At 43.7% G+C, this 21,181-nt stretch overlaps 1 protein-coding gene across 1 annotated transcript in view; it reads right to left on the bottom strand.

Annotated features, from left to right (window-relative positions):
- Positions 1-21,181, bottom strand: part of LOC126386418 (dihydropyridine-sensitive L-type skeletal muscle calcium channel subunit alpha-1-like) — a 509,728-nt gene that overhangs the window by 270,565 nt on the left and 217,982 nt on the right. The window contains 6 exon segments of the mRNA XM_050038752.1: positions 11,490-11,542; positions 11,649-11,756; positions 11,844-11,931; positions 12,067-12,173; positions 18,597-18,656; positions 18,794-18,923. Of these exon segments, the coding sequence (XP_049894709.1) occupies positions 11,490-11,542; positions 11,649-11,756; positions 11,844-11,931; positions 12,067-12,173; positions 18,597-18,656; positions 18,794-18,923 (546 nt within the window).

The following is a 21,181-nucleotide window of genomic DNA, read 5'->3' as shown; positions in this document are numbered from 1 at the left end:
GGTAAAAGATGTTGTATAAAAGACAGGCTACAACTTTTTTTCCTTGTCCCCCCCTGGAATTATTCTCTAAAATCTTACTGTTTATTGTCCCCCCCAACTATGAAATGGGATTTTTTTCCCCAAAAATTTTGAATGAAAATACATAAGGAACTGGTCTATACAAACAAGTTCAAGCTGTGAGCTTGATGTAAGACTCCCAGTCTCTGTGAAGCTGGCTGTTTCTGCTATATGCAAAGACACTTCCTGGTGATGTATTCCTCATTATAACTTTTCATGAAAGGTTGATAAAATCGTTCTCTTGCAAGGCTCAAAGCTCTCTCCACACCAACAGGTCCTTTGTTGTCATTTAGGTGAGTGAGGGGTGCCATTCTCCACATGCAGTTTACTCCTTTCTTGTGGAGATGTCCAATGTCCTGCATCTGTTCTCAGTCAGTTCTGTGTTATTCTCCTTTAACCAATGATGGCCAAGGATGGCCCACTGCATTCAGCTTAGCAGTGCTCATCACATAAGTCAAGGGATTGTTATCAGTATAGACAATGACAATTGACCCACTTCAAGGCCAGAAACTCAAGCTTGCCACTGTGAAGATGGGAATTATGCTCTGCTGATGTTGATGTGCAGGACCCAAAGCCAATTATCTTAATTTTTCCATCGTGGCTTTGACAGAGGACCACTCCGAGGCCCTGTTGAGAGCCATCAGTGTGGAGTATGAAGAGATGGTTAACGTCTGGGTTTGCTAACGCTGGTGGGTTGGTCAGAATGTTTATGAGGTGCTCAAGAATCTGCTTACTGGTGTTCACTGCTCCACTCCACAGGGGTGCATAAAGGCAAATGAGGGCCCCTTGTTTTTGTCCCCTTGTAGGCTTTGGTTGTGATGAACTGGACTTATACCTAGAACAGCTCATATAGCGGCCTCGCTATGCGTGAAGAATCTTGCAAATATGCTCTGCAATAGCTCAGGAAACATCTTCTACTATCTGTGGAGCATTTCTCTGTCAATACCCATACTGCCTCTGCATCTCTTGGATCCACCCTTTACCCCGTCTGCCGACACCAGCTAAGCAATATACCTGAAGTCCTTGCAAAACAGTTCACACTTTTCTAGCCTACACTTAACCCTGTGGTCCTGCAGGGCTTGGGGTACATGGTGCTGCACCTAAACATGCCCTTCAAAGGGCCAGGAGAAGCAGAGGACATTATCCAAATAAGGAACACCCCTCAGAGTGTCTTTGTAAGGCTGCTGGCAGGTTTGACAACCTGAAGAGGTTGTGAAGGCAGTCAGGTGCCGTGAACCCCCTAGCAACCAACTGTAGCCCCCAAGTAAGTCAGTCAACTCCTGTATGTGAGAAAGGGGGTGTCTGTTGGGCACAATCTTTTTGTTCGTCAGTAATACAAAGAAGTAGTAGTTGAGACAAAGGTGCAATAGTTCATCTTTTTTTCCTCACACAAACAATAGGTCTGGCACATGCTGACTGAGACAACTCCTGGATGTACTCTTTTACTTCCGTGCTTGGGAATGGAAGCATAAGCCTTCTGAACAGGGTTTTTGTCTTTGAGCCTGATGACATCTGGAGAAACAGGATACATCCAATGTCACTGCTGTCCCAAGAGAACACTAAGACTCCTCATAGAGCACTTCCTTGACTATCTGTGGTTGTTCTAGATGTAGCAGTATGGGACTGTAGTCATGCTGTGCCTTAATTAGTGCTGCAGTATCAGCCTATCTCTGCTGGGGTGCAGTCTATAAACGTGGGTGGTTGTGTACTTGGAGCCCTTTTGCCTTGAAGCTCCTGGGTGCCCCGCCTCCCCTGGTTGCCTCACCTGGTCGCCTCACTGCCGGATCGCTTGGCTTGCCGTTCTTAGGTATGTTGCAGTTGCTGCATGGTTCTGTGTGCTTTTCTAAAGTTTTCCAGTCGTCATCAAAGTTGGCTTTTGTCCCTCATACAGTTCCTGGACTTGGGTCTCCCCTCTCCCTCGTCAGAGTCAGTCGCGGGACTTTGTTTTTCCCCTGTACCTCATTACGTGTGCTGCAGCGGGGAGTAATCAGCTGTTAATCTGGGTCACGGTTGTAACTGTGCCGTTGTGTTGCGGAGTGCTCCTTTTCCTCACCTTCGTCATGCTCATTCAACGCCTAACGGTATGTTGATCTGATAATGCTGAGTTTACCGGCATAGTTATTGTTTAGCCTCTAATGTGCTTCTTTCTATGGCAGGGTTAACGTGTGTGTGGTTAGCTGCTGCTTCAGCACAACCCCCCCCCCCCAAACATTATTGTTTTCTTTGCTCTCAGGTTGCATGTGTATTTGCGTTCAATTATTTTGGATTAGTAGGCCTACTCATTGTGTTTGGGTTATTTTGCATGTTTATTTGGGTTTAATTATTCTTATTTAGCTATTATTTTTGCTTGTTTTGGTTGCTTTGCATGTTTATGTGGGTTTATCAGTTTTGATAAGTTCAAGATTACTTCCGATAATTTTTGTTTCTTTGCTGTGGGTTGTTTCCTTGATAGTTTTCCTTCGTTGCATTTGTTTGGTTTTTGTTAAGTTATGTGGGTTTAATTAATTTAACCCTGAGTTAAAAACCAATTCAGTTATTTGCCTTTCCTTGGCGTATTTTGTGGGTTTGCCTTAGAATGAATGTGTGTGTGTGTGTGTGTGTGTGTGAACAAAAGGTTTTATTGAAAAACTGTGTTAAAAATAATATATTGATGAATAAAATGAACTGAATTTGTACGCTGGACCCAGCCTCGAGCTTTCATTAGTAAACGAACTTGTGTGCTTTAACCACTGTATAAAGGGTTAACATAATTCTCCCGGTGAAATTCCTGGGGTGGCGTTGTTGGCAACTGGTAATTAATTTTATAATACTAATTTCCTTACTAGCTGTTTGCTCACGCCTCCACGTTTGGACGTGGTTGGCCTGATCAAAATTATCTTAAAAGTAGTTAACTAAATTATCTCACTATTTTTCACCCTCCCCCGCTCGCCACACAGATGAAGATGACTGAGGTCAACCACCTGGTCACCAAGTATCAGTCAAGGTGGTGCTAGAAGTACTGACTTTGTTGACTTCAGCAGTGAAGGTTGATGCCTCAACCTGTTGTGTCTCTGTGTTTCCCATCTCAATGACTTTGGCTATGTGCTAGATGGAGTCCAATGAGAATGACTTCATGTTTCGTGTGATTGGAAATGGGCATGCTAACAAATGGCCACCTGCTCTTGCTGATCTCTAAGATGCCCTCTCTGAAACTAACGGCTGTTCTAAGGTTGCACTGTCTTCTGGGGGCTCATAAAGGACAACAGGGTAGAACATGTCAATCCTAGGTGGTCACCCTGTACTGCATTGTTTTTTCCCAGTGGGATGCTCCGTACTCTTTAACCCCTCTGATTGTGGCCATTCTGTAGTTCGGTGTCTTTTGGACCTTTATGTTTAATCCTATTTATCCGATTGATTTCAGTTCATTTACGTTCATGATGAATCATCTCTAAATACTGACGTTTGTTTCGGAGTTCAATCAATCAATTTTATTTATAAAGCCCAATATCACAAATCACAATTTGCCTCACAGGGCTTTACAGCATACGACATCCCTCTGTCCTTAGGACCCTCGCAGCGGATAAGGAAAAACTCCCCCAAAAAAACCTTTTAATGGGGAAAAAAATGGTAGAAACCTCAGGAAGAGCAACTGAGGAGGGATCCCTCTTCCAGGATGGACAGACTTGCAATAGATGTCGTACAGAACAGATCAACATAATAAATTAACAGTAATCCGTATGACACAATGAGACAGAAAGAGAGTCTTGATGCTTTGGCAACATAGTTCTCGTAACATTCATGCCAATAAAGCGAATTTGAATTTGAATTTCAATTTGAGAGACAGAGAGAGAGATGCAAGACAGACAGTAATGACAGTAGCTTACAACAACATTCATGAAAGTAATGATATAATAATATTATAATTATAATTCTGGTTATTGTGGTACAATATGTTGAAAGTATATATAAATGTCTGATAGTATACATATGTGACAATACTCATATCTGTATAATAACAGTTTAAGTATGACAGCAGCAGCAGGAGGCATCTGGCAAGACCACGGCAGCAGCACAATCACACATGTCACACTATCCAGGCACCGCTGCGATATAAGTTAACCTTTGAGACAGTGGCTCGCAGACAAGGCTCCGGAGAAGAAGCCGAGTTAGTGACATGCAGTACAGCCGAGTTAGCAAAATGTAGTAACAGGACATGAGAGAGAGAGAGAGAGGGAGAGAGAGAGAGAGAGAGAGAGAGAGAGAGAGAGAGAGAGAGAGCCCGGTGTATTATAGGAGGTCCCCCAGCAGACTAGGCCTAAGTCAGCCTAACTAGGGGCTGGTACAAGGTAAGCCTCAGCCGGCCCTAACTATAAGCTTTATCGAAGAGGAAAGTCTTAAGTCTAGTCTTAAATGTGGAGATGGTGTCTGCCCCCTGGACCGCAACAGGAAGATGATTCCACAGGAAAGGAGCCTGACAGTTTTTCCTTATCCGCTGCGAGGGTCATAAGGACAGAGGGATGTCGTATGCTGTAAAGCCCTGTGAGGCAAATTGTGATTTGTGATATTGGGCTTTATAAATAAAATTGATTGATTGATTGATTGATTGATTGATAGCTGAAGGCTCTGGCTCCTGATCTACTCTGCAAGGACCCCGAGCGACTGGCTTCCTCGGATCAGAACCTTTGGAACAAGGACACAGCGAAGAATGCAGCTGGAACCACAGCTCTTCCCAGCCTTCTTCTGCCGGCTAACAAAGCAGTACACCACCAAGTGACTCTTTCTCCCATCCACTCAAGGATTGGTAAAGTAACAACTGGGCATAGCTTTATCACAGCTTTACAGGCTAAGCAAGACTATTTAACTTGTTGTATGTAATTTAATGCTGTCATTGAGTTATTGCTGTGATTGTTTGCAGTTAGGTCATTGATTAGTTGGCTTCGCCAAAGCTATGTGTTTAGTTTGCTAATACTGTTCACAAACAGATTCTTGCACCCAACTAAACAATCTCTGCACTAATCCAGACCATTTACAAGACGAATTACATTGATATAGACTCATTAACAAATAGGCTTTCAACAGAGCTACACCCAAACAGGCATCTCAAAGTTCCCGTGTCTTTTCCTTTGTCTTTGTCCTCACCACACGGTCAGACAAACACCTCCCCCGATCTGAAGCCAGCTTTGATTTGGCCTTCTTGTAGTTCTCTGTTGTCAGCCATTTTGTTTGTAGGCCAAACAGCTCTTTGATCACCACACCCGCCTTTGTCTTTCTCTCTCGCTCTGTCACACACACACACACACACACACACACAAACCAAGCTTGTATATAGTTAGTTAGAATGTGTATGTTTTGGTTTGCTTTGCTAGTTTGTGAATAAATATAATTCTTTGGAATCATACCTGCTGTCTGTTTAATGTTGCACAAGAGTGAATGAATAGTCAACCTCTGCTGCGTCATAACTCCGAAATCCTTCAGGCTTTACTGTTAATTTTGTTTATTGTCATTAATTTAATTATTAATCAAAACTCCAAATTAATAGTTTAGCATATTTTATGAGACTGATATCTTTAACTGGCTATCATTTTCCCTTTACGGGAATGGTGCCCCACGAGGTGATTTAATATTAATTAAGTCACATGATTTAACATAATTATTAATTATTAGTAGTAATTATTAATTATTTCTGATAGCCAATTGACCCCAACATATTTGATGCCTCCGTGTGAAGCCTGAATTTAAATCCCTACATATTTGGTGTCCCTTGGTGAAGCCTAATATGTTGATCACTACATATTTGGTGCCGCCCGTGTGAGACCTAAAAATATGTTCCTAACAGATTTGTGATATTGGACTTTATAAATAAAACTGAATTGAATTAAATTGAATACAAAAATAATCAGTGCTCAATGGCAGACATAACAGTGAGCAAATGACATAAGCAGCTAAAATGATGGAGTTTGTTTGTGTGTAGGCTGCAGGTCATGTGTGTTCAGTATTGATTTAACTGCAGGACAGGAATGCTTATGCTGTTTGTTACTATATCGCTTTTGGCTGTAATCCTGGGCTCTATTTCAGGAAGCAGGCTCAACAAACTCTGAGCCTAATCCCGATCTCCGGGTTGACTGAGCCTGAGCTGAGAAACTTTTTTCTCAGTTTTCGGTTCCAGAACAGCTGATCAGAATCAGTTCAATCAACTCTGAGTATGTTCAAACTGAGAGAGGCACTTTCACAGCGAGCACCAAAAGACATCATCAGAGGGGTGCAGATAAAGTGATATCCAGTGGCCGAAAGCAGAAAGCCGCTTGTTTCAGCTAAACAGCGTGAGGTGTGATGGGAACAGACTGCAGAGTGTGTTTGTCATGAGTCTGTGTTCCCAGTGTGTCTCCCCTCCCCCGTGTCTGTGTCTCCTCTCTCCTAGGGGCGGGTCCAGCGAGCCAGCAGGTGTGCAGGCTACGCACCTGTTCCTCATTCTCATCAGTCTCAGTTAAAGCCCGGTCTCTCCAGCCACTCGTCATCAGATCGTCCAGTTTCCCACGCGGTATACTGTGTTTTGACTCTCGACTCCTTCAGTGATCTTGTTGCCAGTGTTTCCTGTTGCTGTTTCGTTGTGACTTACCTTGTTTCTCCTGTGATCAGGAATCCTCCTCGCTCACCTGCATTCTGCCTGCGCCTGCTGGATCTGCCCCCGTCCTTCACCGTGCCTCTCCGTTGTGCCCCACCACCTCGTCTCTCCACCCCGCCTTCGCCCTGCCTCACTGCACTGCCTCGCCATCCAGCCACAACATTCAATTAAAGCACCTTTAACCGATTCCTGTCTCCGAGTCTCGCTTTTGAGTCCCACTCTCAGCTGTTTAACGTGACAGTGTTAGTAGGTAATGTGTTATGCAATGTGATGTGTTAATGTGTCTAATATACAGAAAATACAGAAACATTACACACATTACAGTTCAAATATTTTAATATAATTTGCTGTATCATCTTATTCAGCTGTAATCTGATGGAGCCCAAACACACTGGGCAGCAACTCAAAATCAAACACAAAGATATTGTACAGACTGGTAAAAGTTTTGCTTATACTTTCTTCATTCTGTCAATATTAAGCTGAGGTTAATTGAACTGCTGAACTGCTGTGAAATGACTTCTGATTCACGTAATCTCCTTTATGCTCAGATGGAGCTATTATGGGATGTTAAGTCCCGTAAATGAGCCAGTTACACCGTGGAATCTTTAAATATATGAAAAGTATTCATGATTCATTGCATCATGTAACGTAGATTCATTTCTGATTAACACTGACAAACCTGCAGTTCTTTGGAATTCCTCTTTTTTAAGATTATTTTCAAAGCTTTTGTTGCCTCTAAAAAACAAAACAGTTTAATGTTGAGGGAGAGAGGGAATGAAGCGCAGCAAGAGGCTGCAGGCTGGGTTTGAACCCGCAGCGGCTGCATCAGGTGCTGGCCGTCTCATCACGGGGCGTCTGCTCCATCCACTAAGCCACCGATGCTCCGTTGCAAATACTTTGATAATTGATTCTGATTCACGTCCAAGGAAAACCACAAAAAAACGGTCAAAAGTCTTTTCAGAGCCAGAGTCACTTTTCTTACGGCCCGACAAACCGCTGTCTCGCTGATGTGTTCAGTGTGTCTGATGTTATAATGAAAACTGCTGCTGCCTCAGAATCACAGGACAATGCATAAAATTTGCTCCGATGATAATGTAAATCCACAATGTGTAATATTTGATATATCTGTGTGGAACAGATTGTTAGATAAATGAAAGACTGTGAGGACAAACAGTAGGCTATCTTTCATACAGACACTCCTCCAGGGAGAAATCCAAACAGGGTCTAATCACCTTCTCCTTATGCAGCAGCCGCTGTATAAACTGTGCCCCAACATCCACAACTTCATTCACTAAAGGACACACCATGTCTCTCCTACCTGCGACATGCTCAGCCTCAGCATGTCGCATGTCGCATGTCGCATGTCGCACACAAAACAGTCAAGATAGCAGCATAGAGAGCTGATACCCACCCAAGACTGTTTTCCTGTTCTATTTGCAGTGTTTGCAGTGTGTACAATAACATCTACTAATCAGTGGTTTGCTGATGTATGACCACATGAAGTGTCATCTATGATAGAACCCTTCTTCTACTGCTCTAATGCAATGTATTCGAATGGTACAGCTTGTCTTCTGTGGGGCAAACATTGGTAAAGGAAACAAATCCTGTTTTTTTTGTGAAAATGAAGTTAACATCAATATCATTAACAAAGGGCAGTATTTAGTTGCATTTATTAATAGATTTACAAGGCGTCTTACCTGCTTCTCAGCAGTAACGCGTTATTAGTAACGGCATTGGTTTTGGCAGTAACTAATACTCTAACGCGTTAGTTTTTAAATTCAGTAACTCAGTTACCATTACCAAACGCTGCGTTACTCCGTTATTTTTGGCCAGGTTTTAAAATGGCACGCAGCATGCAGTATTCCTTCACAAACTTCAGTTCCCTTTCACTAAAATATTTTAACCCTAAACAATAAAAGATAGTTAAGTCAGATAGAGGTATATGAACAATTCTTACCAGAGCATCTTAATGAAACATGTCTCTCACCATCTCTGAAGTCACTGTCGACCTGCTGGCCTCACCACAGTGCTGTAACATTACATAAAGCGGTAGCGCTTCTGTATATTTTTAGTCCCAGTAACGTTATATCCAGTGACATGATATCCATTGTTATCCCGAGGAAGCTTTTTGCAGACAGACAATGTCTGCGGTGGGTGACAGACTCGACACCATCATGTAGCTCTTCAAATGTTCTCTTTAGCTTATTTTCCATATTTGTATCCAAGTAACGTTACTGTAGTTGTAAAACGTGTAAAATGCAGGAGACGGTTGCATGTTTCCTATACCGTTCAGTTGTTTTGTCAAGTTGTAGTCTAACAGTCCCTTGGTTAAACTCCATCCGCTGTTGCTTAGGCGATGTATCTACGGGCCAGTACAGTTAAGAAATGTTTTGGGCTGCAGGGCTGAGTTTCCCAAAACATGATCCTTCTTAGCAACGCTGTCTTCTTTGTGGCTTAGAAAAACTACACTGCAAAAAAGAAAAGCACCTAGTGCCCTCTAGTGTCCCCACTCAGTCATCTACAGCCAGGACATACTCAGAGTACAGATGACACTAGTGCGCATGCGTCAAGGTCATGGCGTGACAAGAGTCCTAAAATTTAGTTTTTTTTGGGAGGGGGAAGTAACTAAAAAGTTACTTTTCTCAGTAACGCATTACTTTTTGGTTTAAGTAACTGAGTTACTAACTGAGTTATTTTTTAATGAAGTAACTAGTAACGGTAACTATTTACTATTTTTCAGTAACTAGCACAACACTGCTTCTCAGTGATGGGTTAAATAAATGTTTAAACAGCTCATATTTCAGGCTTTTAAAATAAAGTGAATAATAATATGATAAAATGGAAATGCTCTTTGTCCTAGTCTGAATTACAGATATGTTATATCAATCAATCAATCAATCAATCAGTCAATCAATCAATCAATCAATCAATCAATCAATCAATCAATCAATCAATCAATCAATCGTCACATTAAATCATAAAATGGTGATGTCAGTGAAATACAGTTGTCAGTTCCATCAGCTGGTATACTCAAACTAGTTCAGTTCATCTTTTATAGGTTTCTCAGAGGTATATTGTTCACCACACACAGAATTTTTTCATCCTGTTCAAGTCATCCTTGATGTTCAAAAAGCAATAGTAGGCCATATTATCCCACCAGAACACTGCTCCCTCTCTCTCTCTCTCTCTCTCTCCCTCTCTCTCTCTCTCTCTCTCTGTGTACTGCATGTCCCTAACTTGGCTTCTTCTCCGGAGCCTTTGTGCTCCACTGTCTCCCAGGTTAACTTACATCGCAGCGGTGCCTGGATATTGTGACGATTCCTCGTGGCTTACGGAATGATGCAAAAACTATGGTTGCAGATCACAAGCCGTCCAGGGCGCTTGGTGCTACGCACAGTGTCAACAGCCCACTAGGTTAACATTGGCACTGAAAGCAGGTGGGCAGCACTTCATGGAAACATACTTGCCAACATTGGGTTGTGAAAAATAGGGAGATTTTTTTCATCGGTTTATCGGCCCAAGGAACAAGGTTCCTTTGCAGGGTGTGCGTATAATTGTCGTCATTTCTTGCCTTGTATTTTAAACCTGATGAAGGAAACTTGTTCTGAAAATGTTGTTTCTTTGATATTCAATAAATTATTCTGTTTACCATTGAGGACAATGAAAAAATTAGCAGTTTTAATTGTTGAAATGAGTACCAGAAGGCTAAATAATGAGGCGGTTACACTGCAATGCATTTAGTATGCAGTATTTATTGCACATCAAATTAAAAAGTGTGTGCCACTGTCTGTGCCACCCTCGGAGGAGTGTCACGCCAAGGCCACACCGCCCGCGGAAGCGCTGCGAATAGCCTCGAAGTGAAGCCAGTTTCCTTTTGGCGCACGTGTTAACCGATTGTGTCATCCACACCGGCTGCGCCGCGCTGCGCAGCTCCGTACTCCGTTGTTTCGGTGTCTGGTCTATTTTCTGCTTGAGCCACGAGCGAATGTGTCAAGCCGGGTGACGGAGACAACAGCTGGGAGCAGAACCGCTTGTTGACCAGCGTGGAGAAATGCCCGTCTGATGTGAACCTAAGTGCTCTGGCTCGCACGAGAATTTCGGTGTGCTGCGCTTTGCAGCACTTCCGCGGACGGCCCTGGCGTCAGGTGTCTCTCTTTCTCTATCCATCTCTGTCTGGGCACTGAACTGAGCGGAAGACAGAAACCAGCGAGTGACTACTTCTTCTTCTTCTTCTTCTTCTTCTTCTTCTCCGGCAGTATCAACGCTACTTGGCGTATCACTGCCTCCAGCGAGTGACTGAGTCACGTCACCGGCTTGCCTCTTACGCGCAGGCAGGCCAGGGTTGCCAGATACTGCGACAAATATCCCCCATAATATTACTTGTTTCCTTCACTGTAAAATCGGGAGATTAGCGGGAGAAATTACTGACCTGGAGCATCGCAGGAGATAGGGTTAAAAATCGGGAGTCTCCCGCGTGAATCGGGAGAGTTGGCAAGTTTGTGGAAAATCAGTGTGCTTCATACTGCTTCTGCATCCAGTGTGAACCTGGCATTAGGCCCACAGCTGTCACACCTGATGTAACACACCAATTTAGTCTTGTGCCAAAGTAATGACAATTGGGCAATCTCCATGAAAACTTGAGAATAAAATCCCTGGAAAAAGGTAGCAAGTGGACCTGTTAAATGTGCCTTTTTTACTGCAGGTTCTTTCTAATTTCCAAGTTAAGCACTTTGGATTACATTTGCCTTTGAATAATTTTGTGTAGAGCTTGTGAATCCTAGAATAACAATGTGCAGTGTCACTGTTCTAACAAACAGACCAAAGTCCTTACTTGCATGTTTCCTCAGTCATTTTGTCAGGATCTGTGCAAGCGTAGAACTTGCCCTAAGGAAGGCAACAACAGTGTATTTATGAGAAGGCAGATAGATAATGGTTAGCATTACTAAATATAGTATTACGGAACACTTTGCATTGTATTTTCTTCTCTCACTTTGAAAAGTTGGACTCCAATGCAGGCAAACATGAAGTCCAGCAGCATGGTGACCAGTACAATATTTCCAATGGTCTTGACAGCAACAAATACACACTGGACAACATGCTATAGAGACAAGAGATATTACATATGATGAATCAGGTGAGTTTTAGGCCATTTAAAACAGCAGGTATATTGATAGATATCTCATACCTTGAGTCCCTTGGCTCTATTGATGGCCCGCAGGGGCCGGAGTACCCTTAACACCCTTAGAATCTTTACAACTGAGATGGCACTGGATCTAGATGTTACAAACAAAGGCACACCATTTTTACTGGTGTATTGTTTTACTAGAAAGCAATATGTTGTTGTTTGCTCTCTTGGTGTGATAGCACACGGCATTGCTTTATCCAATACATTTCTAGACTCCACTTACTCCATGCCCATTGAGAGGAGAGATACACTGACGACCAGAAGATCCAAAATGTTGAAAGAGTTCCGACAGAAAGACCCTTTGTGAAGAATAGCACCATATGTTGTCATCTAAAAAAAATAAAAACAGCAACAAAAACAAATATATATATATTATCCATTATGACACCACGACTGTATAAAAGAACAATCATAACACACGGCTAATAAAAAACAAACAAAATTGCAGAATGACAAACAAAAAAATATTGTTGCATCTCAAAACTATTAACATTGTCTTTGAATTCATAGGGTAGTCTTGACAGGTAAGTAAAAGGAGGGGAAAAAAACTAAAAAAGAAAGAAATGTTATCATTGACCAAGACAAACCTTTAATGTCTGTTAATTACAGCTTTACCATAACTCATTTATTTTAAGTCATTTTTTGACTGCAGTGTGAAATACAATTTTATATATTTTTAAATGACAAATAAGTGATGAAGCCCTGAGAAGTATTTTGTTGTTGTTTTTTGTTTGTTTTGTTCTGCAGACAGTGATGGCCAAAACCTAAATTTAACTCATAAGCAGGGGATATTATGTATAATATACAAACAAGATTAACTTTTAGGCTTAATTAGGCTTTTTAAGAGTGAGAAACCTGTGCAAAATGAAGTGCTTAGTGCATGATACAAAAGGCATTGAGAGTTCAGCCAAATGGAGCTTCACTACCAAGGACCACGCCACAACAATATGTCTTCTGTTTAATTGTAATTCAGGAGGTGTTAGTTGTTGAGGAATGGTGAATGGATGTAGGTTAGTCTGGGAGGATGAACTGGGGATCGGGCAAAGGGAGACTCAGTGTGGGCTTGACAACGATCGCTAAGATTGCTGTGGATGTATACCAATATGCCTGAGATGACCAGTGGTCGAGGACCTGGATTGTTGATCTGAGATGCCCAGTCTAGCTGCTGTGGATGCAGAGCCAATGCAGAAAGAATGGCTTGAGTAGTTTTCTGAGGATATGCCTTAAATGCAGAGGACTTTCAGGAAATGTTTCTGGAACCAGAATCAAGTGGCCATTTTTCCTGCTTCGGTGAGAAAGAGTGGTTATTGAGGTGAGGCTTTGGCTGCATACCTAGAGCTGATGTATATGGTCAGTGGCTCATATGGAATGAGATAGGAGTTGAGGAGGAAATGTAAATAGGAAAAGAAACTCCCAGTTGGTCTGATTTGCTCCTAAGCAGTGTGAATATGAGGGAGTCAGAAGTGTGGATGGTGATGTCAGATAGACTGGAATGATGAGCAGCATTGTAGGCGGATGAAGTCGGGGCAAATTCGGAGCACCTTAGGAAGACAAAGAAAGCCAGCAGAAACATGGATTCTAGGATTAGGTCGACCATAGGGGATACAAAGCCTAAGCGTAGTGAACAAATGCAGGGGCTGAGAAGGTCAGAGGTGAGTGGCAAGTGTCTAGTTGTAAGAGAGGGCTCCTGTTTACGCAAGCCTTTGATCAGCATTGTGACATGAGAGTGAGAGATAGAAGGACAATGGTGGCCTGTGATTGCTTTGATAATGAAGCTCATACCAGCTAGATAGGTCTGGATGGTGGAGGACCTGATTTTTTGATCGTAATGAGCATGGGTGATAAATTTGCACATGGACATCAGAATCAGAATCAGAAATACTTTATTGATCCCTGAGGGGAAATTATGTGCATTACAGGTGCTCCTTGCAAGAGTGGAAAGATAAGTGAAAATATAAGAAATTTAACAAGAGTATTTACAAATATATAGTTCAAATAAACAGGATTATTAACAAAAAATAAAAGTTAATATATATATATATAGATTGTAACCTAAACAAGATTATTTACACAATATATATAGTATAAATAGATAATACACAGAATATATAGTCAAGGTAAAATGGGGTTATTGCACAAGTTAAAATAAATTATTGCACATGTTGACAGTGGGTGAAATAGTCTCAGGGCCACTCAGAGGGAGGAGTTGTACAGTTTGATGGCCACAGGCAGGAATGATTTCCTGTGGCGCTCAGTGGTACATTTAGGTGGTATGAGTCTCCCACTGACAGTACTCTTGTGCCTGACCAGCACATGGTGGAGTGGGTGTGAGACATTGTCAAGATAGTTTAGACAGCATCCTCCTCTCTGACACCACCATCAGAGAGTCACACTCCGTTCCGATGTCACTGGCCTTGCGGATCAGTTTGTTGAGTCTGTTAGTGCCCGCCACCCTCAGCCTGCTGCCCCAGCACACAACAGCATAGAGGATAGCACTGGCCACCACAGACTCATAGAAAATCCTGAGCATAGTCCGGCAGATGTTGAAGGACCTCAGTCACCTCAGAAAATAGAGACGGCTCTGGCCCTTCCTGTAGAGAGCGTCAGTGTTCTTAGCCCAGTCCAGTTTATTGTCCATGTGTACCCCCAGGTACTTACAGCTCTCCACAATGTCCACACTGACCCCCTGGATGGAAACAGGGGTCACCAGAGTCTTGGTCCTCCTCAGATCCACAGCCAGTTCCTTTGTCTTTGCCACGTTGAGCTGCAGATGGTTCTGCTCACACCATGTGACAAAGTTATCCAAAACAGCCCTGTGCTCATCCTCATCATCCTTGGTGATACATCAAACTATAGCAGAGTCATCAGAAAACTTCTGAAGATGGCAGGTCTCAGTGCAATAGCTGAAGTCTGTGGTGTAAAGGGGGGAAGAGGAAGGGAGAGAGGACAGTCCCCTGCGGGGCCCCGGTATTGCTGACCACTCTGTCTGACACAGAGCGTTGCAAGCGCACATACTGTCGTCTGCCAGTCAAGTAGTCTACAAACCAGGACACCAGGGGGGCATCCACCTGCATTGCTGTCAGCTTGTCACCCAGTAGAGCTGGACGGATGGTGTTGAACGCACTAGAGAAATCAAAAAACATGACCCTCACAGTGCTCGCCGGCTTGTCCAGGTGGGCGTAGACGCAGTTGAGCAGGTAGATGATGGCGTCCTCAACTCCAAGTCGGGGCTGATAGGCGAACTGGAGGGGGTCCAAAAGTGGCTTGACCATGGGCCGGAGCTGCTCCAAGACGAGTCTCTCCAGGGTTTTCATGATGTGGGAGGTCAATACCACGGGTCTGTAGTCCTTGGAGCCACTGGGACGCGACGTCTTTGGCACAGGAACGAGGCAGGATGTCTTCCACAGCAAGGGGACCCTCTGGAGACTCAGGCTCATGTTGAAGACATGCTGAAGTACTCCACATAGCTGGGGGGCACAGGCTTTGAGCACCCTGGGGCTGACACCATCAGGGCCTGCAGCCTTATTTGAGTGGAGTCTCATCAGCTGTCTTCTCACATGGTCAGCAGTGAAGCACATTGTGGAGGTGATGACACGTGGGGGAGGGGTGTAGTCCTCATGATGGAGAGAGCAGTCAGTCTGACCACGGGGAGAGGAGGTGTGAGGAGGAGGAGGAGGGGGGGTCAAGCAGGAGGGTGTTGAGGTGTGAGAGGGAGGAGTGGGGGAGGAGGGCGGAGTGGGAGATGGTTGACCAAGACAGACAGCAGAAGAGTCAGGGGGGGGATGGGCAGGGCCAGTAGTGTCAAATCTGTTAAAAAACAGATTCAGTTCATTGGCCCTGTCCATGCTGCCTTCAACTCCTCTGTGGTTGTTGGTCCTGAAGCCAGTGATGGTCCTCATTCCACTCCAGACCTCTCTCATATTGTTCTGCTGGAGTTTCCACTCCAGCTTCCTCCTGTACCTCTCCTTAGCCTCCCTGATCTTCATCTTCAGTTCCCCCTGTATTGTTCTCACCTCCTCCCTGTTACCAGCTCTGAAGGCCTTCTTCTTTGCGTTGAGAAAAAACAAGCACAAATACCTAACTTAATAAAGCAAAAAGTAGGAAAACTAAGAAAACAAGCAGGAGCGACTGCAACAGGCTGAACGCGTGGACGCATGCGCACATGACGTCCAGAGATGGAAATGGCAGCGGGTAAGTGATGTGATATGCCTTGAAGCATTTCCAGCCAGATAAGTAGGCTGAGAGAGTGCTTGAGGTGAGGCTGTTGTGAAGCGTTACGAAGATTTCGTAGCTAAGGAGCTAGTTGAATGTTGTGGCTGAAAATGGTGGGACTGGTGTGGGGTGGAGATCAGATTCTGGGGCCAAGTGCCGGAATTTCTGGAATGGGAAATGAGACAGTGAATCAGCAATGCTGTTGTGGTAACCAGGAGTGTGGGCTGCCCTGAGAATGAACTGGTGTTGAGCTGAGTTTAATGTGAGTTTGCACATGATATTCATGATGGCTGAGGAACAAGATCGCTCTTTGTTTAGGATCTCTACAACTGCAGTGTTGTCAGAGTGTATTAGTATGGACTTCCTAGACCAATCATGCCCCCAAAGAATGGCAGCTATGATGATGGAATAAAGCTTATGAAGCGGATGAGGGAGAATGGGACTCTGAGTCAAGGGCTTTGAATTCTGTGGGCCATGCAGAAGTGAACCATTTCCCTCCGTAGTAACCACAGAAACCTACGGAAGGAGCTGCATCCATTTAAAGTTGAATTTCCTGGGGTTGTGTGATGAAGTCGTCATAGAAGAAAGAAATGCTGCAACTTTGGTTAAAAGATGGGACAGGAATGATTTGGCTTGTTGAATTATGTGAATGGCATAATTAATTAATTAATTAATTAATTAATTAATTGATTAGCTTGTGGTGGGGCCCCTTGAGTTACTGGACGGTGGTGCAGTGTTGGCTATGATGGAAAATGAGGGAGCAGGAGCTGTGTGACGTCCAGAGAGGGAAATGGCATGTGGCTGAAGGAAGGTTAGAGGAAGGGATGATGGGATGAAAGGATGTATGTGCACAGGGATTTTGTGAAGCCTGAGAACACAGGGATTAGAAGAAAGCTGAGAAAATTTGGGAAAAGTCAGACACAGAGGGAGCAGACACAGGGGGTAATACGACCTGGCCCCCACTAGGTGGGGTGATGATATGGGTTGTGGCCCTGAAGGCCACAGAACCCAGATGACAACATTTGAGATGACACTGGCGGTGACTGGCTCTGGTGCAGTGATTGTTGCTGCCGGAGTTCTGATGGAAGGTGAGTAGAGTTTGAACAAAGTTGAGAATCGTTGAAGGTGGGCGATGGTCCATTCTCTGATGCTGGCTCTGTATGTGGACGTGGAGACAGCTGCATTGAAGCGGAGGGCTTGTTGCGAGTGCGCTGTCATGGATAACCGGGGGCTGTACCAGAAGAAGATTGCTGGTGTTACTTTTGTCTGTGTGCGTCGCTATGTTCGGCCCCCATGGAAGGAGGAAAGAAGCCCGGAGACCGATCAGGAGTTGGAGGGATCTCATTAGGTGACACTGACCGGAGATGCTGGCTTGACCTTGGTCTGTCATGGCTGGTGGATCATCTGCTTCGAACAGATCATTGTGCAAATAGTCCTCTGAATCAGATGGGTTGATTTGTAATTCAGGATCCATGGTAAGTTGATTCTTTTGAAACCTAAGTTTTGGCGTTGTCTAAGTTTGATAATGTGTTCAGAGGTCTTGAGAAATCTGAGACAAACAGAGCAGGATGGGTTCACCAGATATAGCAGGCTTGGCAGGTAATCAGGGGTGTGGTTGAGGCGTGGCCCTGCTCCTGAACCTAAGTTAACAAATTAATTTAATTTAAACAAAAAGTTTTATCTTCTCAGTTAACTTATCGATTGTAAAACTTTATAGAACTACACAGAGGCACCAGCAGGATTCTATTTCATATGCACCAGAGCCACCTGCCAGCAACGTCTAGGTTCCCAAGCATGTACCTATCAGCAGTCTACTTAGGGAGCGAATGAGTGAGCAACAGAATGAATTATTCACATGACAGTCTGATTGGAGTTCCATTGCCTATCCTTTATCCAAAGACCAAAGGAGGCTAAAGTGGTAAAGTGAAATAAAATACATCACCAAATTAGAATGTTATCATGTATTACCATAAGGATGTGGTCTGCCCATTTTTCAGATGGCTCATAAGAAGCTCCAATAGCTTTCTCACTCTCAAAATAGTCAATTTAATTCCTGGAAGTTTATTTCCTAGGAGATAACAGTTTGTAAGTAGAAGGTAATATCTCCTACATATTAAATAAACTGCAACATTGTCTGCAGGATTTTTGTTTTCACCTTGTCTCTCAGGGCTTCTGTAGTTCAATAGTGACAAACAAAAGGAAAACCCAACATGCAATGTCCAAAAAAGATGTTCCATAATGTGTCTCTTGAAAAGCTTCACCGCCCCTTGGTGCAGATTCTTAGAGAAGCTGCTTGTTTAGAAGAATGGTTTTCACCCTTCCAATAAAGTTTCACACACTTTATCTTTTGCATTAAGATCCAGTTAGAGTGAAGGCCATAGCGTATGAGTCACATAATTTGGTCAGAATTGAACTATTATGTGAGCCTTTATTACCTCTGAGGATGCATCAGGATTCACTGTTTCTCCAGGTCTTTTCAGGTTTTTCTTTGGTTTGTCACTCATCTGTATCAACAATATTAACTGTGGTGCCTGTCATTACCTTGAGCACAATTTCCGCTGTGAACACTGACGTGAAGACTATATCAGCGTAGGCCAACACCTGAAAGTGTCACATTTGTTTGTATTGTCAATAATGATACAATATCTGTACTAAATGCTGACTGTGATTGAAACCTGCAATTTATTCAGTGAAACTTTAACATTTAAATTACAATTGTACAGGCAAGCACTTGTCACCTGGTTTCTAAAGGACATGGGGTCTATGGGATCCTCAGCAGCTAAAGAAATAGATGACAGCAGGATGAAGAGGAGGATGATGTTGGTGAAAGTAGTTGCATTGATAATGCGATGGCAGAGCCTCCGGAACCTGTAATGGTTAAGAGACATCTTCATGTCAGTTTTGTAATAACTTGTGAAATTCAGAAAGGGATACATTTCAAAAAGTTCATCTGGAACCAAAAGTTAAGTGAACATAGTTAATTGTGGCAAAACATATTTACCAGACTGCGAAGTCTGTACCATGTAGGTGAATACATTTCCTTTGCTAATTAACTGACACTCAGTGTTGAAAGGTGCATGCAGTTTGATAGCAACCCAGTGGGCACCCTTTTAAAAACATAATGAGACTGTTTTCAATGCAAGAGCCAGACGACCAAAGGAACCAGAGTCTTAATTTAATTCCTGAGTTATAATTCCTGGTGCCATAAAACTCCCTGCCCTAAAACTATTACTTTTCAATGGCCTGGTAGATAGCTGGGCAGAGTGTGCAGCCCCAAGGGGCCACAAGCCAGTGTTCTCATTGGGCCGATCCCAAGCCTGGATAAATGCAGAGGGTTGTGTCAGGAAGGGCATCCGAAATAAAATCTATGCCAAATAAAACGCATGAATCACGACGATCATGACTTCCATACTGGATCGGTCGAGGCCCAGGTTAACAACAACTGCCATCGGTGCTGTTGACCTACAGGGAGCCGGTGGAAATTGGACTACTGTCAGTCGAAAAAGGAGGGGAGGAAGGTGTGTCCATAGGCAGAGGAAGAAGAGGAAAGGCAAGAGTCTAGAACCAAGAGTAGGGACTTTGAATGTTGAGACTATGACAGGGAAAGCTCGAGAGATGGCTGACATGATGCAGAGGAGGAGGGTGGATATACTGTGTGTTCAGGAGAGCAGGTGAAAAGGTAGCAAGGCTAGAAGCTTAGGAGCAGGGTTCAAGCTGTTTTATCATGGTGTGGATGGGAAGAGAAATGGAGGAGGAATTATCCTGAAGGAGGAGTTTGTAAGGGATGTTTTGGAGGTGTAAAGAGTGTCAGATAGGATGATGAGTCTGAAACTAGAAATTGAAGGTGTGATGTTCAATGTTTTTAGTGGTTATGCCCCACAGGTAGGTTGTGAGTTAGAAGAGAAGTGATCCTATCCCCAGAGGTGAGAGAGTGGTGATTGGTGCAGACTTCAATGGACATATTGGGCAGGGAACAGAGCTGATGAGGAAGTGATGGGCAGGTTTGTTATCCAGGATAGGGATGCAGAAAGACAGATGGTGGTAGACTTTGCAAAAAGGATGGAAATGGTTGTAGTGAATACTTTCTTCCAGAAGAGGCAGGAACACAAGGTGACTTATAAGAGCAGAGGTAGGAGCACACAGGTGGACTACATCTTGTGTAGACGATGTAATCTGAAGGAGACCAGCGACTGATAAGTCGTGGTAGGTGAAAGTGTAACCAGACAGCATAGGATGGTGGTGTGTAGGATGACTTTGGTGGTGAGGAAGATGAAGAGGACAAAGGCAGAGCAGAGGATGAAGTGGTGGAAGCTGAAGGAAGAGGGTTGTGTGGTTTTCAGGGAGGAGTTGAGACAGGCTCTGGGCGGCCAGAGGTGCTCCCAAATTACTGGACAACTACAGCTAATGTTATCAGAGAGTATTTGGTGTGTCATCTGGAAGGAAAGGAGGAATGAAGGTTAGTCGTAGCAAGACGGAATACATGTGTGTGAATGAGAAGGACCTAAGTCTAAGTCTGGTTGACTGACGTGCTGACGTATTGCGGTAAGCGAGTTGTGTCATTTCCGGTGTTCCTGTGACAGCGTCTCTGTGCTGCTCTGGTGAATTCTACTAGCCTGCTTTCTGCTTTCTCACTTCAGTTGCTTTAACGTCTACTTCAAGTCTTAACCCACACTTGTTCTGTTTAAGCACTTATAGCTCTCCTCCTTTCTACGACTTTCNCTGGTTGACTGACGTGCTGACGTATTGCGGTAAGCGAGTTGTGTCATTTCCGGTGTTCCTGTGACAGCGTCTCTGTGCTGCTCTGGTGAATTCTACTAGCCTGCTTTCTGCTTTCTCACTTCAGTTGCTTTAACGTCTACTTCAAGTCTTAACCCACACTTGTTCTGTTTAAGCACTTATAGCTCTCCTCCTTTCTACGACTTTCTCGCTAATCTCTTAGCTGTTGTTTGCACGTTACTAGCCTTGTTAACTACATTAGCTTTACAGTTAACGATGGCTTCTCCCTCTGCTCTTTCTTGCTCGGTGTGCCAAATGTTCAGTTATGCCTCTGCCTCCTTTAGCGACAGTGGTAATTGTAATAAGTGTAGCTTATTTGCTGCGTTGGAGGCGAGGCTTAATGAATTAGA

The sequence above is a fragment of the Epinephelus moara genome, chromosome 24, assembly GCF_006386435.1.
Source record: "Epinephelus moara isolate mb chromosome 24, YSFRI_EMoa_1.0, whole genome shotgun sequence".
Taxonomy (NCBI): Eukaryota; Metazoa; Chordata; class Actinopteri; order Perciformes; family Serranidae; genus Epinephelus; species Epinephelus moara.
This window is presented reverse-complemented; position numbering and strand designations above follow the sequence as displayed.